The sequence below is a fragment of the Glycine max genome, chromosome 11 (assembly GCF_000004515.6).
Source record: "Glycine max cultivar Williams 82 chromosome 11, Glycine_max_v4.0, whole genome shotgun sequence".
Lineage (NCBI taxonomy): Eukaryota > Viridiplantae > Streptophyta > Magnoliopsida > Fabales > Fabaceae > Glycine > Glycine max.
Window position 1 is genome coordinate 8,258,651 of NC_038247.2, and position 16,509 is coordinate 8,275,159.

Sequence of the window (16,509 nt, forward strand, 5' to 3'; positions counted from 1 at the left end):
AAATAAAACAAATATTTAAAAAAAATATTAAATAACATTATGTTAGTTTTTTATTTCATTTACAAAACAAATGAATTCAATAACATTATTAAAAAATTATCTAAATTTTAAATATATGAAATATATTAAATAAAATAATATTTAAAAATAAAATTATATTCAAATAATTAAATAAATAAATGAAAATTTCTAAAAGAAAAAACTTTAATCATAAAAAAAAACTTACAACTTAAAAAAAAACTTAAAACTCCATATTAAAAATTTTGAAGTCATAAATAAATAAAAAAATTAAACTGAAGTTGTAAAAATTAAAAAAAAAAAGAAGAATAATAAATTGTATACAACTTATTCTATTTTCGATAATAATTTGAAATCAATTCCATAATGGAAAAATTGAAAAAAAAATTACAGTCATTTAGTAAAAGTGCCAAAAAAAATGAGAAGGTGAGCGTTACTAAAAATTATTTAAAATCTAAAATTTTAAATACTAGAGACATTTAATCCATGATATTATGAGATTCACTGGAAAGTCATCTAAAATTTTAATTTAGAATCTTCCACCAAAAATGCTTTAATGAAATTTGTTTTAGACTTTTGTTTCAGAAATTTTATTTATAAAAAAAATATAAAAATCATGTTTTGTGAACCGACTTATATATATATATATATTATTTTTTAACTTACAATATTGAAGTCGCTGATTGGTGTAGGACTTCTCTATTTTTTTTTTATAATTTCTGGTGATTATAGACGAGTTTTTTGTTTGAACGATACAAGGGAATCAAACTTTTATTGTTTAAATGCAACTGGCAAAAGTCATTTCACCACGCAAACCACGATTGATATTTGGCTTTTGCTTTTATTTTCTTGGTTTCGTAACCCTATTTTTCTCAATGAATTTGCTAGGCACTTGCTTATTGGGCCATTCCCTTCTTAATTGTATCGACATCATGAGCATGTTTGTTATAGGTTTACTGGCCCAAGCAGCAGATTGATTTATCAGCAGCATGATTGTAATTATATTTGTTAGCTATTGTTATAAGTGTTTTATATTTTTGTTATCTCTCATTCTCTTATTACAACAACTTTATCTTTAAGTAGTTACTGATTATTCATCAATAGAAGCATACATTAAGCTCTTTCTTCATTTGGTAGTTTCCCTTTGCTTTATTCGTGTGATCAATTCGAGTTGAACATTACTGACCTATATTTATTTCTTTTCCTTCCCAATATAGTTATTTCTTCTCGGGTGATCAAGTGGTATAATGGAGTGAACTTTGAGAAAAAGAGAATGTTGTTGGAGTGAAAGGAAGATCAGCAATGCATGCTCAACACTGCTTATCCGTTAAAACTGAATAAATCAATATGAGATAAATAACATCAAGCACCCAATACATAGACATGGATGATGTAAAGAGAGAAAAAAAATTGAAAATTAATTGACCGTAAAAATGATTATTTTTCTTCTATAAGTGGTTCATCCTCTTTATCATCATCAAGATTGCTATATTGTATATAGGGGAATGATTTAGGGAATGATTGGGAAGAACAGAGGTTAATTTATTTTTTTTCCTTTTGGTATTATCAAGGTTGATTTTGAAAGAAGAAAAAATTGTAGAAAAGGAGGATAATAGATAGATATAATAAGCCACTTTCACTTTTTGCAATTCAGCCCTCACAATTGGAGACACATCAATGTGCTACGTGGAAGCCATCATAACCATTTAATAGCCACATTAGCTACAACTTACTATTATAAGAAGAAAAACATATTTTTCATCATGTATAACAAGATTTCAATTAACTTTATCTTTTATTATGTTATTATCTCTGGAGATTATAATACTCATTTTTATTTTTAATACCAAATTTTGATAATTGACAAAAAAAATCAAATTCAAATAAAAAGGGTAAATTAAAAAAATATTTTTTTAGTTAAAATTAATTCAATTAAACGTGATTAACTAAAATTCTTATTTAACCTAAATCAGTTGTTTTTTTTTATTTAAGACTAGAGAAAATAACATCTATTAGAAATTTTGTTATATTCTTCATATAATATACCATATATCTTTAATTAAATGGCTCCATATATATTATTTCAATTTTAAACAACTCAATTAATTTTTTTCTAATAAGAAAATATAAACAAGTTGCTTAAATCCTCTCTCTCCAACATCCCATATTTTCTCTCTTACATGTAACACACTAATGCCAAGCAACCCAATATGAGCAATTCTTTCTTATTTTAATTAAACAATTCAAAATTACAGATAAGACACTAAAATATCATTTTTATTTTTAAGCAGCTAATGCAATGTAATTAAACAACTCCCATTAAAAATGTTCATAAGCCATGGACTCAATTGATTGACAAAATTCAGATTTAGGCACTCTTTTAAAATAAAAATATTAGGTTAAATTAATTTGTAGTTACTAGATTATTTGAATTTTTTAATTAGATTCATCAAACTTTTATTTGTTTTTTAATTGGTCCTTCTATCTAATTAATTGTCGTTACGAGAAATAAATTTACCACGAAACCTACTTAGTTTATGGATCCAGTATTATCACTTCTACAAGTTTTTGAATCCAATATTTTTAACAAGGTTTTTCAACCAATATATTTTGTTATCTTTATATATAGGTCCATTCAATTCAAGTATTCTTTCACAAGTCTTTTTAGACAATTGATTCAAATAATTATTTTTTTTTAACAAAAGTAAAGAAGAATAACCCAGTTAAAAAAACAAATATAAATTCAAGGATTCAATGAGAAGAAAAATTAAAAAAACTTAATTAAAAAATATTAAACAATTTAAGAATCTACGGATTAATTTAACGTAAATATCATTCAAGAGCCTAACTTGAAATTGTCTCTTGATTTGACTATTTACTCTAGGTAAATCATTTCCTTAAACAAATTATTTCTTTTACCAACTCTTACAATGATATTAAATGGTTATGATACCCAACTGTGTGGGACAAGATTTTCTTGTGCTAATAAGTTGAACAACTAAACAGCGACCAATCTCTTCTACTAATCCAGTTAACAGATTAAAGTATTTACTTTTCCTAACGAAAAAATATAACGTATTTTTAATTCAACGAAATTAGTCTATATGTGGCAAACGCGTACAAAGGGAGCAAGTATACATGAAGTCTCAAGGAAAATAAAGTTAAACAAGTAGCAGATCTTGTTATTTTGTTGCTGTCAAGTTTTTCCATTTAGACGAGATCTTTTAGAAAAACGGATTCGCATTGGCTAATTAGTTATTTGAATTAGATAAAATATTATTAAACATGCAAAACGAAAACTAGATATGGCTTGTAAACTTGGATAATGAGGTAACGCTCGGAGAAAATCCCCGGCAAGGTCTACCATCCTTTTAACCCCCCAAATTGACTATTGTATATCCATGATGTCACTTCTCTAATGGTGAGATATCATAAAACACTGTGTAATGTATCTAGAAGTAGAAGCTAGGAATATGCATGAGATGCAATTAATATTCTTCGGAATTAGAGGGAAGTGCTCTAACATATTATTTCGCTATTAATTTGCATGCACTATAAAGACAAATTAATAGAATAGGTACGTACACATTTTAAGCAAGATTTGTTCAGTTTTATTTTTGAGTTTATTTCTTCTTATCTTCTAAAAGGATATAACATAGTTTTATAAAAGCAAATTATGCGATACCCTCAGTCCCACACGATGTATATATCCAGCCATTTCCTTTTTCGATCGGGATTAAGATTTACTAAGCATTTTTACTTAGATATGCTAATTAATTATTATTTTTTATATAAGTTGTTGAATTGTTAATAATGTTGACAATTCACAGAAGGCAGTGATATATGTCATCTGGATGCTCCTTATATAAAAACTATGATCCAACTAAATATCATGTGCATGAGATATTGTACTTGATTCTTTAGTTGCTTCCTCTCATTATTTATCATTAATTGTTTCCCCACAGGGAGTATCATATGCATCTGGTTCAATGCTCCAAAACCGGATGCAATTATTAAATCCCTTTGTTTGGTAAAAGGAAGATGACCTGTTGCAATGGAAGCACTCAAGATTAGTTGGAGATTTCGTTGTATATAAATTATGATTTCAATATAAAAAATACAATGGTGCCAAAATTTCTGTTGCATCAGGATTTTGATGATTCAGACTTTTTTTTTGGTTGTTGTTGAAAAGCTTGATGATATTCAGACTTATACATGATTGAGAAAAATTTTGGTAATACAGATGTAAAGACGACGGTTTAGACCAATGGGTAGAGTATGAGATCGGGAATTTGATCGAATATTAAACATCAAATTAAGTATAGATGGTATTGTACGTAGTTAATATATATAATATATTGTGCGTAGAATTCAAGAGATGTTTTAAGTTCACTAAACACTTAAAAAGTACTTACAAGATGTTCATTAATAAAAACATATCTCAAGATTCCTTGAACACTTAAAAAAAATACATGTAAATAGCCCACTAATAAAATCATCACAATTAACAATGGGATTTGAACTTATGTGCTTATTGATGATATACATGGATACATTCTTATGACCAACTTTTGTTAGCGTCAATATAATACTTCTACCTTTACGAATTGTTGTGAATGAATAATGAATTGCAATTGGGGACGCTATACGGCATTCTTAAGTTATTTTTAATTTATTTTTTATTAGTGAGTTATTGTTTTATTCTCACACTCACCTAATCTTAGAAAGGTTGAGGGTTCGTCAATTAATTAATTTAAAACTAAGAGATCGGTTAGACAAAAGAAAGTACTAGCATTTTACCATTTCTTTTCATTTACATAATATACGCATAATCCTTTTCTAAATAGCTAGGAGTTGACCGTGACTGCTTTGTCATGATTGTTTGCATATGAAAATGGTGGTGGAATATGAACATACATAAGCAACCATTCACTTGCACGTACCTAATAAGATTGAATAAGAAGCAGTCGCATCTAGCATTTGCTAGCTTCTCTTTGGCTAAATTTCATCGATCCAAAGCAGGCACTTTCAATTTTCATTTTGCAATCTTGTTCAAAATGTCTCTATATATGTACATGGAAATTATTGGGTAAGTAGGGATGAATGTGCGTCCCGTTATATACAAAAGAAGTTAGTCTTAATCATTTTTTTTATTCATAGTAATGAAACATGGTACTTCCGCATTTACAATACTCACATATTTTATTTAAAATTGAACTAAATTTCCTTAATTAATCTTAATCATATAATTACACAAAGATAATTAAGATTACTTAATTAATTTTTAATTTTATCATTTATTTAAATTATATGTGGTTAGAACACTTTGGTTAATATTATAAGAAATAAAAATTATAAATTTAAATCATACAATTATACTTGAATAATTAAGATTACAAGTTAGTTAGTGGTCGTAAGACCATTTAAAAAGCTTGGGCGTGTTTTTTAATTTGAATATTATCTAATATATGATAATCATCATAATTTTTTATTGATTGATAATATTATTTATTTTTTACTTTTTCAAAATTAATCTATTTCTTTTAAAGTCTAATAGATTATATTAGAGTTTAAACTTTAAAGTATGCATGCACTTAATTTCAGTATAGAGTTTTTATATACAATTAACCAAAAAAAAATTATTACTTTAATATATTTATTATAAGTATTAATAAAACTTATTATATATGATAATTTGTAATTTAATAACAATATAAATTTTTAATAGATTATCCTAAAACATTCTCATATACTTTTAGTATATAAACAACCTTTAGCTACCCATACATTAGAATTGAAGAACTAAGACATGGATCAAGGAGAAATTATTAAGTAATTAGATGTTCATAATTTTGATTAATGTTTTCGTGACATATATTTAAACTTTTCAATTCATAGCGAAAATTAATAACACTTAATTATATATCATATAAAATTAGTAAGAATTATAATTATTCTAAATCCCCTAATAATTTTTCGGTGAACATACTTTCACTATTATATACATGTATAAGATAAGTGCTTACACTCGTTTTAAAAAAAAAAGACAAGTGCTTACACTATTTAAAAATGTCTCATACTAATTATTTCGTAGATATAACCTTTTATCTTATGGAAATTAAAATTGTTGATATAAGTATTATGACTATATATATTTTAATAGTATAATTCATTATATTAACTAATAATTTCATCGGTATAAACTATTAATATATACTTGTATATAGTTAATATATCATATTGTTAATGTAGGTTCACAATATCAATAATAATGATTTAATTTCTTTTAAATAAATAAAAAATATCAACGTAAACAATCCTAAGGTTTATATTTTTGTTTTCGCAGTGATACGAAATTATGAATTGATTTGAATAAAAAAAAATGAATTAGTTAATCGTTAGGAATGCGTTAAGGCTTTGTTGGGGTCCCACAGAGGGACTATTTAGTTTTGCGTACATTGATTGAATTTGATTTGCATACAAGATGAACAGGACGATGTTATACATATATATAGTCCATATTTTGAGAGAGAGAGGGAGATTTCTTCTACACACGGGCCATGCAAAGTGAGCTTCAAACTTGCTAAGCAGATGCCACGTGGAAACCTACCCCTGTTGGTAGTTTAAGTTTGTTGCTGATGTCTTTGTTGCCCCCCATCTTAAGTACTCACATGGTGGCCATTGTTATACGTATGTATGTGCCTTGTTCTTGTTGGACAAGCCAAGGTTGCGTTGAAAATATGAAATTTTTTCCTTCATTTTCTTGGTTTATTCGCGCACTTTCTGTATATAATTAGCAATATGTCATGGAGGTGGAGTTAACGTTGACACTTGACGTGGCTACTTTCATGCTCGTCTATGTAAAACAGTAAAAGTATTTAGACATGAAAATTTAAGTAAAGATGACAAAACTAGAAAGGGAGAGAAGAAGCTATTAATGCACTTAATTTGTTTAGGCAACTAGCTTATACATGGTATAGATAGAAGATGATATTAGATATATGCACATATGCATACCTTATATATATGTTTTCCTAATTAACACATTCTCTATTTTTGAAAAATTAATAATATTTGCTATAATTATGAAACCTAATGCCTCTAGACTGGTAGTTGATAAATGAATCTTAATGAGTGTGGCTAATCATGTTTACGTCCACCCTTTGAAAATAAACATTATTAAGGAGTGTCTTTCAGGGTCGTTATCCTTATGTATAATACAGGACAAACTTGGAATTTTCTGTCATAGCATAGTAATTAAACAAGTATTGAATTAAGCATTGCTATATATTCCAAATATCGCCATGCTATATTGCTATATATTAACAACCGCCTCTCAGCCTCAGATAAATATCCAATTAACTTCCAACAGAGTTCCTTGCAAGTCTATATATACCCTCATTCTGCACTTCATAACACTCAATGGAAGGTATGAACTCTTTTGCTCTCTTTTAATTTGTTGTCATGTTATCTACACCATGAATCAAACTAATTCTTATAGTATTTAATTTCTAACATGCATGTTTATGCAGCTATATAGCGTGAGTGATGATGGGAAGAACACCATTTGCATGCAGTAGTGATGAAAATGGTTTGAAGAAGGGGCCTTGGACCCCAGAAGAGGATAGAATATTGGTGGATTACATTCAGAAACATGGGCATGGGAGTTGGAGAGCACTTCCAAAACTTGCAGGGTTGAACAGGTGTGGGAAGAGTTGCAGGCTAAGGTGGAGTAATTATTTGAGGCCTGATATCAAAAGAGGAAAATTCTCTGAGGAAGAACAGCAACTCATCATTAATTTACATTCAGTTCTTGGTAATAAGTAAGTTACTTACTATTCCTTCGATTGATTTCATTACTAAATGGAAAGCTTACTTAGAATGAAACATCTCCTCAGTTAGGCTTATATGTATGTACATGTTTTGTTAATATTTTTCATATATAATACTACATAATAATCAAAATCATTTTTGATTTATTTCCAATATATATTAGGTGGTCGGCTATAGCAGGTCATCTGCCAGGTAGAACTGATAATGAAATTAAGAATTTCTGGAACACTCATTTAAAGAAAAAGCTTCTGCAAATGGGGTTAGATCCAGTGACTCATCGTCCAAGATCAGATCACCTTAATCTTCTATCTAATCTCCAACAGTTACTGGCTGCTACAAACATTGTGAGTAATATTCTCACAAACACTTGGGACAGTACTCATAATGCTCTAAGGCTACAATCAGATGCCAAACTCCAATTGCTGCAGAACATACTTCAAGTTCCTACCTCAAACTTGGACCTACTCAATCCATTTGGACCATCAGATGGTTTTCTAAATGAAGTTTTGGGGTTGAATCAGTCTAATAAGCTCCAAAACCTTTATAATAATGGTAGTTCAACTGATGGTTTTCCTTCTCAGAATCAGCCAAATATCCAAAGCTTTGAAGCCCCTCATCAGCAGCAAACTCTACCCAATGGAGGAAGCATTAATAGGAGTAGCATGAAATCTGAAAAGCTTGATGCGCCATATTCTTCTTCAACAGCATTCGTTAATTCTCTTCCAAATCTAGTTTCAGCCTCACCTGAATATTGTTCCACTCATGTCATGCAAATGGAAAACAAGGTAAATCCAAATGAGTTCTCTGACCCTTCTTCCACTTCAACCAACAACTTTGAAATGTGGGGAGATTTCATGTATGAGGAAGTAAGCGATGCTTATTGGAAAGATCTCAAGATAGAGTAAGTAACCTTTATGATTATATTAATATTGCACTGTTTTTCTTTTTAGCTCATCCTATCCACTTGTGCTTATTTTGTTTCTCTTATAAATTCTATTTATTTATGGTACGACATATACTTATTTTTCTCTATCTATATATTTTTGCAGCCAAGAGTAGTGGACAGTCTCTTTTAAAGACAACGGCATTCGAGGTCTATCACTGCGATAATAATAGGAATTATCATTGATCTCTAGGATCAACACAGAATGTTTCATTTAGAAAAGTAGTTGGTTGGTTCATGTGCATTTGAAGATGGATTAAATCTTGGATTCAATCATTATATTTTGTATAGACGAACCATGCAACATGGAGATTGTAATTTATTTTACAGAATAAATAAAATCCTCTCTTATTCCTCCTCGTACATTAATTGCAGCACATAAGTCCAACTCACTCAATATATGAGTCTTCTTTCTTAAAATAATAGTATTATTTGTGATGTAAGCTAGAGTCTCTATACTTAGAATGGTTGAAAATAAAACAAATTGAGAAATAAGGGTGACCGATCGCGGTTTATGACGTAACCTCACATGAACTTTCTGTCAAAATTCAACTTATTTTAAAAAGATAGTTTTTTCACCAGTATTTAAAATGTTTCTTAAGACTATAAGTTATATTCAAAATAATAATAATATTTTTTCTGCCTTTTTGCTTTCTTTATCTCTTGTTACAATTTTTTTTAAAAAAATATACCAAAGCTAAACTTTGTAAAACCTAACCTACACTAACTCATTTTTCATCTTTAATGAGAATGATATGTGCTCTAGTTGTCTGTCTTATCTTTCCTCTTGAAATTAACACCTTAGAAACAAGAGTCAAAAGAGGGGAACAAATTAACAGAACAGCATGGAGACTTTGAAACATGAAGAATGGCAAAAAATGATTGAATACTAATTAAAGACGAATTGTTATGGAGACTAAGCTAACACAAAATACAAAACTGTGAAAACGACCCATTTAGTTTTGGAGCAGAAAGAGGTTTTAAAACATATAAAAGGAAGATAAATTAAAGTCAAACTTCTCAAAACCTTAACGAAAACGTTGCCCAAACACCGAGTTACTTATGCAATAATTCTGCTGACACTGAGACTTAGAAAGCAGCATGGAAAATCTTTCTTATAACTTGGTACCTTTTAATCTACCATTTGGCAAAAAGACGAGTTTTTGTTATCCGTTAGGTAAGACTATTTCTACTGATTTTGATCTAACAAACAAAGAAAAAAAAATCATGAATCGTATTACTTCCTCCATTTTACAATGGAAGGTTCACTAAAATTATATAAAGATTTTACATATTATTAATCAATTAAATATCATCTATATGACTCAATACTCATTATAAAAGCCATTAAACTATTATATAGACGATTTGTAATAATTCAATAACAATGAAAAAAAAGTTGTTTACATTATACATATATTATTTATTCTTATATAATTATTTGTTAGCAGATATAATTTGTTTTTCTTAAAACAGTATTAGTATTTAATTAATTAATTACAAATCTCATTATTGTAATGGAATATTATTATTATTATTATTATTATTATTATTATTATTATTATTATTATTATTTTACAAAAAATGATAGTACATATATATTAATACAGATGAAAAAACTTGTGTATAAAAGGTAGACAAATCGGAGATACCAGAAAACACTGTCTACAAGAGAAGGGTTACTTACACTACACACATGAATCAAAATTGACATTATCGCTGCCAATTTTGGTTACTGAGATAGGAACAGCATTCTCAATTTTGATTAAAAAAACAGTACCAATTATATATATCTAAGTTTTGTGAGATTAGTTTATTCACACACACACACAAAAAAAAAAGCTTTGTGGGATTAGAAATCCATTTGCTAGAATGGCCAGAGTAAAGGCAGCCACAACCAACAGATGTTGAAGTGGAAATATCAAATTCTATATTAAGGTAGTAATATAGTGGGAGAATTAATTACGAGTTGAATCTACATTACATTTAATGGGAAAGAGATGGAAATAACGCCTTCCAGGCTTCTTCCAAGTTCCAACAGCAACGTGGTACTTAACATTATGATCATTATTATATGTCAAGTAAGCCTCAGAACTGAAACATCAAACTTTCTGAACTTTCATTTGAATTTGGGATGATGAAAAATACAATCCAACTTGCCACTTCTGTCGTCAAATCTAGATAGGAGGGCAAGGGACGAACAGAGATGGGAGAAAAAAAGTAGGGAGTCTGCATTTGCGTCACATACAATTTGCCACTAACATGGAGAACCTCAATCCAAAAGAAGCACTAGCGAAAAATCCTAAACAATATTACAAGCCTCGTGATTCCATAAAAGTCCTATTCTGAGAAGCAAAAATCATAAAAGCAAACACATGCAAACAATTGAATGTTCAATGTACTTCCCATACCATAGTTGAATATTGTTCTATTTCTGGTTGCTAGCACCCTTCTTCTTGAGCAGGCTTCCGAACTTGCCAAGCAAAGGCTTCTTCTTCTTCTTCAATTGTTGTTGTTTTGATGGTGGGCTCCCACTCTCATCAATGTTCTCTGTTACAGCATTTCCATTTATCTTATCAAAGCTCTCACCACCTTCTTCTATCTTTGAGTTAACTTCCTCTTCAAATGATTCAGGCTCTGCTTCTCTCTCCGGCGAGAACTCCTTTTTCTCTATCTTGCAGCTCTCCCACATTTTATACTCAACTTCTACTGAATCATCCTTTGCTTTGCTCCCCTCCTTTTCTTTGCTCTCATTTTCCTCCAGTTTTTCACTCACTTCCTCATATTTGGGAGATTCAATTTTTTCAGCCTTGTCGTTGGATAGAATGCTATCTTCCTGTATGCTGTTTTGTTTGAGTTCCTCCTGATTCACTGAAAGCTCTACCTTTGAAATGTCCTCTCCTACATGTCCATTTTCTTCAGAAAATTCAACTACTTTAGGAAGCAAATCATAGTCCTTCTCACTGTCAGTAAGATCCCCATTTTCCTCAGTGTAGTGGTTTCTGGTTGTAGCTTCTTCCAGCAACTTAGATAACTCCTCCACCTTCTTGATAGATTCAGCTTCCCTAATTCGGAGTTCATCATTTTCTTGAAACATACACTGCAACTCATTTTCTTTATCCAATAAGTTCTCCTTCAATTTCATGTTCTCAGCTGTTGTTTCCTTAAGAGCTTCCTGCAGTTGGATTGCCTCAGCCTCAACTTCCTTCAGATTTTCCTTCAACTGAGCTTCTTCCTCCCTGTTGGCATTAGCTTCTTCCTCGGTTTCTTTAAGCAAATAAAGCAATCTTTTTATTTCTTTTTCCAGTGACACCTTCTCTTCTTCATTTTTCTTTATGCAGCTGACTAGTTGAAGCTCTCTCTGCTCCCACTCAGCCTTGGAGTTCTCAAAGGCACTCTTAGAATTTTCAATACTACATACAAGAACATCAATCTCATGTCGTGCCTCATCAAGCATGGACTTGTATTTTTCATTAGTAGCTTTTAAGACTAACTTTAAGTCTTCAATCTGGGCATCATAGCTTTCACTTTCAGCTTGGATGTTTAGTAGATTTTCTTTGGCTTCTCTAGCTTCTGCAGATACTTCATGTAGTGCAGAAGCTAAGCTTTCCATTGCCTTTTTACTCTTTTCTTCTTCATCCCTAGAATTCTCCAATTCACTGATAAGTTTGTTTTTCTCTTCTAATAAGGCCTGCACACTAGAAGCAGCAAGCTTTTCATCGTTCAGAGCCTGTGCTTTCTCTTCCTTAACCCTCTCAAGTTCAGATGTCAGAGCCTCAACTTCCTTTGACTTTTCAAGACTTTCTTCCTTAGCCTTACAAAGTTGGCGTTGTGAATCCTCAACATCTGCTCTCTGTCTCCCAATTGTCATTTCTAATAATTCCACCTTCTCTTTAAGAGTAGCAACTTCAGATTCTGCTTCATGCAACAAATCATTGTTTCCTTCTAGCTGTTTCATTACAGATTCCAAAGACTCTGATGCAGATCTCTCCAGCTTGTTTGCTTCTCCAATCCTCATTTCTAGTTCCTCAACCTTCTTATGCCACTCCTCTAGCAGGCTACGTGCATAAGATTCAGCCATCTTTGAAGCTTCAAGCTCCACATTAAGCTGTTCAATAAAAGATTCTCTCTCTGACAACTTATCATCGTAACCCTTTGCTTTTTCAAGTTCTTCCTTGAGAGCTTCTATATCTGTTTTAAGTTTCAATATAACCTGATTTTCTCTGGCCTCTGTTTCCACTTTTGAATCTAGTAAGGCCTTCAATCGCACCAATTCAGCTGATAAAAACTCTGCTTTCTCTGCATGAATCTCGGCAATTTTAGTTGCATCATCAGCATGATTCAATGCCTGGTTCTTTGCATCACAAGTCATGGCAAGTTCTTGTTTAACCCGCTGAAGCTCCTGAGTGGTGGAGAGAAGAGAATCCATGTCCAATGCATATTGGTTCCTCACACTTTCAATCTCTTTCTGCCATTCTTCTTCCTTCTTCTTAACAGTTTCAATTCCAGCCTGTTCCAATTCCACAGCTCGGAACTTCTCAATCTCAGAATTCTCCTCAGCCCGTTTTTGAGCAACCAATGCTTCCCGGAGTTTCTCATTTGCTTCCTCAGCCACTCTCTGTGCTTCTTTCAAGTCATCGACTGCTTTTAGCTTCTCATTCTCAGCCTGAATAAGCTGCTCTTTTGCTTTCTTTAGGTCTTGTTGAGCAAGATTCAATTGATTCTGTAACTCGGAACCCTTTGCAGCTCTTGGGGGTTGTTTCTGACAAAACCAAGGAATATATACCCACAGATCAGAGTGCAGATACCCTTAAAAGGAAACCAACATTAATTAAAATATTTTTGTAAATCAGCTATAAGGAATAATGAAAGAAACATCCCCAGCAGTTTCCAACCAGATATTGAACATCTCAGAACAAAGGGTAAGAAGTCGTGCATATTAGTCAACTAGTTAGCAGTTTAGCACTAATTGGCTGAGTGATCCATCCTCAAGCAAAAAAGGTTTAAAGGCAACTTGAGATGTTAGGAAGTTAAAATGCTTGATCAAAAAATTAGAAATGAAAATAAAGAAAACAGTTCAAGTGCTGCAGCTATTTGATAATATAGAAAAATATGACCGAAATCTCAAAGAAAGATGGGACCTTAAGTGCAATTTGTAACTTACATCAGGTGGGGTGGCAGAGGGTCTTGGTGATTTCCGCTCAACAGTGGGCTTTGAATTCACAGATCGTGGTGATCGTTCCACAGAAAGCCGTGAATTTTGCAAAGGTGATGGTGACTCAGATTCTGGCTTGGATGCTAGTTTGCTAGTTTTACTGACTCTAGGAGTTGCAATTGATCCTTTGTTGGAATTTTCAGATAGATTGGGTCTATCAAATTCAAAATGACAACACCAGATAAATAATAATGCATTTAATGAAACATACAGTACAAGATACCAATTACCAAATAAGCAATGGATGGATCTAAGCCATAAAAAGCAACTCTAGTGGCAAATTAAGCATCCAGAATCATTACCAATACGAAAATTAGGGCGAGAACAGCAGATACTGATGATGTATAATAATAAGCCTGAACTAACACAATTGTATAAAATCGAGACGAAAAAAGAAGCGAAATCCAGTTGTGAATTGCAAGTAGAAAAACACCGAAATTTCAACACACACAAATATGAAATTTATTTAGATTAAAAAAATGGAGAAAACCCAATAATAGCAAGTGACAATTACCAGATCAAACTTCACCAAGCAGAAAAAGAAAAAAAAAAAAAAAAAAGAGAATGAAAACCGAAATCAGATCTTCACAAGTGACACCGACAAAGTTCGCTAACCTGGATTTTGAGGCCATGGTAGTTGTCTGAGTTAGTGAGAAGAAGAAAAAAGCAAAAAGGTGATGATGTGTTTGTAGAGTTGGGAATGCTAGAGTAGTTCTGACATTGTACGAAGGAAGAACGGCAACAAATTATGGATTTTTAGAATTATTTTGCAGAAGAAGATGGATGTTGTTTTGCTTTTGCAATTTCGCAGAAACCAAATACTAATTTGAGTTGAGTTGGTTCTCTTCTCTTCTTCCAGAGTGGCCACACTGTTCTTATTCATTTAATTCTTAACCGTTTTTTCTTCTCTTGGGTGCAATCATGAATGGACAAAACTAACCCTATCATGAACTCTCCTTTTCCCAATCTGTCAATGCCATGAGTAACTTTTTCAGAGGTAAAGTAAAACCTCCTGTGTGAATTCCAAACACAAAACGGCTACGTCAATTTCAAAAATAAGTACTAATTAAGTTTTTACTTTTTACTGTTTACCTTCCATTTAGTAGTATTTTTTTATCATAGAAATCCAAGAAAGATACATTCAAGGTTAATGTTGAAATTGAATTTTAAATATGCATGCATGATTGTTCTTTTGCTAACTTTGATTTTTATTTTTTATTATATTTTTTAATTAAAAAGTAATCTAGAATTTTAAATTTGTAAGCTTCTATACATGTTCAATCGTAATATAATAACGGCCTTTTTAAAATGCTTTTAAGAGTTAATTACTATTGTAATTTCTGAAATTGCAGGATGCTTTAAATTTAGTTGATGAAATTATTAAAATTTTGAAATAATTCTTGAAAATGATATTTTAAATTAATTTTCTCCTTTATCTTCAATATATTAATGCTGTTAAAAATGTTAGTGTGACTTTGTATTTAAATGGTTTATTGTTACTCCTTGCTAATCACACAAATAATAGGATACTGACAACTTAATAACTAAAATCATTTTAAAATAGTCTTGAAAATTGAAGATGGTGTATTAAGTTAGTTTAGTAGTCAACCTTATGTAACTAATAACACTAGATATATTGGTATGACATGTTATGTTTCTTGTCAGCTCACGTGTTAAATCTACATGCGAAATCACTACTAATGAGTTCATTTTGATATTATATTTTGTAAGTTTATTTTCTTTCTCTTTTTGTTCAAAAGTGTCCTTAGAACTCTAGAATCTATAACAACATAGTTTCAAGAAGAACAACACAATGGCAATGATATTGTGTAGTTAAGACCATTTACATGGTTAAAACATAGCAAAAAGGACACAAGTAAGAATTGGAGTACATCTACAAGCTTAAGGGAGGAATGGCTTGGAAAAGAACAATAATCTATGATTTTGCTACTATGGTTTAGAGCAGTTGTACGCAAGTATAGAAAGTCATTTTTAGAATACTTTTTTTTCCTTCAAATAATTGCTCTTAAACCTTTGGATCTAAATAGAGGGCAAGAAACAATGATATAAAGGAGAGATGTTATATATCCCTCTTTCACCCTCCCCCTTCTAAAAATTAAATCATTCTTTATAATTTTAAAATTTAAATTATAAATAAAAACATTTTAGTTATTACAATTAAAATGTTTTAAATCTCTCTTTCCTCCTATCTGAATCCTTCCAATATTGGATCACCTTCTAAAAATTTAACCAAACAAAAAAAAAATTATCCAATCAAACACTATATAAAAGATAAATAGAGACTCGAACCTACCTGTAATGTGAGACTATCTTATTCACTCAATCAACTCAAAGACCTTATTAAATTTTACCTAAAAATATAGTTAATAACATTGTTTTGGTAAATTAGTTTTATATAAATTAAAGACTATTTTTTTTCATCCTTTCTCCCCTCTCTCAATTTTCTCTTTATTTACAAACCTAATTTCTTTCTCTAAAA

The 16,509-nt window shown here is 30.7% G+C and overlaps 2 protein-coding genes across 2 annotated transcripts; one reads left to right on the forward strand and one right to left on the reverse strand.

Moving 5' to 3' along the window:
* The first annotated feature begins 7,366 nt into the window (after window positions 1-7,366).
* On the forward strand, window positions 7,367-9,146 carry LOC100781707 (transcription factor MYB53). Its single transcript, XM_003538942.5, has 4 exons — window positions 7,367-7,447; window positions 7,551-7,841; window positions 8,015-8,752; window positions 8,901-9,146. The coding sequence occupies exons 2-4, from the start codon at window positions 7,567-7,569 to the stop codon at window positions 8,908-8,910; spliced, it is 1,023 nt and encodes a 340-aa protein (XP_003538990.2). The 5' UTR covers window positions 7,367-7,447; window positions 7,551-7,566; the 3' UTR covers window positions 8,911-9,146.
* A 1,743-nt stretch (window positions 9,147-10,889) lies between these two features.
* LOC100808226 (WEB family protein At3g02930, chloroplastic) lies at window positions 10,890-14,919 on the reverse strand. Its single transcript, XM_003537768.5, has 3 exons — window positions 14,625-14,919; window positions 13,959-14,163; window positions 10,890-13,556 (listed from the first exon to the last, which is right to left on the reverse strand). The coding sequence occupies exons 1-3, from the start codon at window positions 14,639-14,641 to the stop codon at window positions 11,223-11,225; spliced, it is 2,556 nt and encodes an 851-aa protein (XP_003537816.1). The 5' UTR covers window positions 14,642-14,919; the 3' UTR covers window positions 10,890-11,222.
* Window positions 14,920-16,509: the final 1,590 nt, after the last annotated feature.

What these genes read in the sequence shown, in the direction of transcription:
- LOC100808226 (XM_003537768.5), bottom strand. An exon ending in CCTCTGCCACCCCACCTGAT is followed by an intron (nt 13,557 to 13,958) that starts GTAAGTTACAAA and finishes TGGTTTTGTCAG; the next exon opens with AAACAACCCCCAAGAGCTGC.
- LOC100781707 (XM_003538942.5), top strand. Translation starts at nt 7,567, where the DNA reads ATGATGGGAAGAACACCATTTGCATGCAGTAGTGATGAAAATGGTTTG. An exon ending in CATTCAGTTCTTGGTAATAA is followed by an intron (nt 7,842 to 8,014) that starts GTAAGTTACTTA and finishes AATATATATTAG; the next exon opens with GTGGTCGGCTATAGCAGGTC.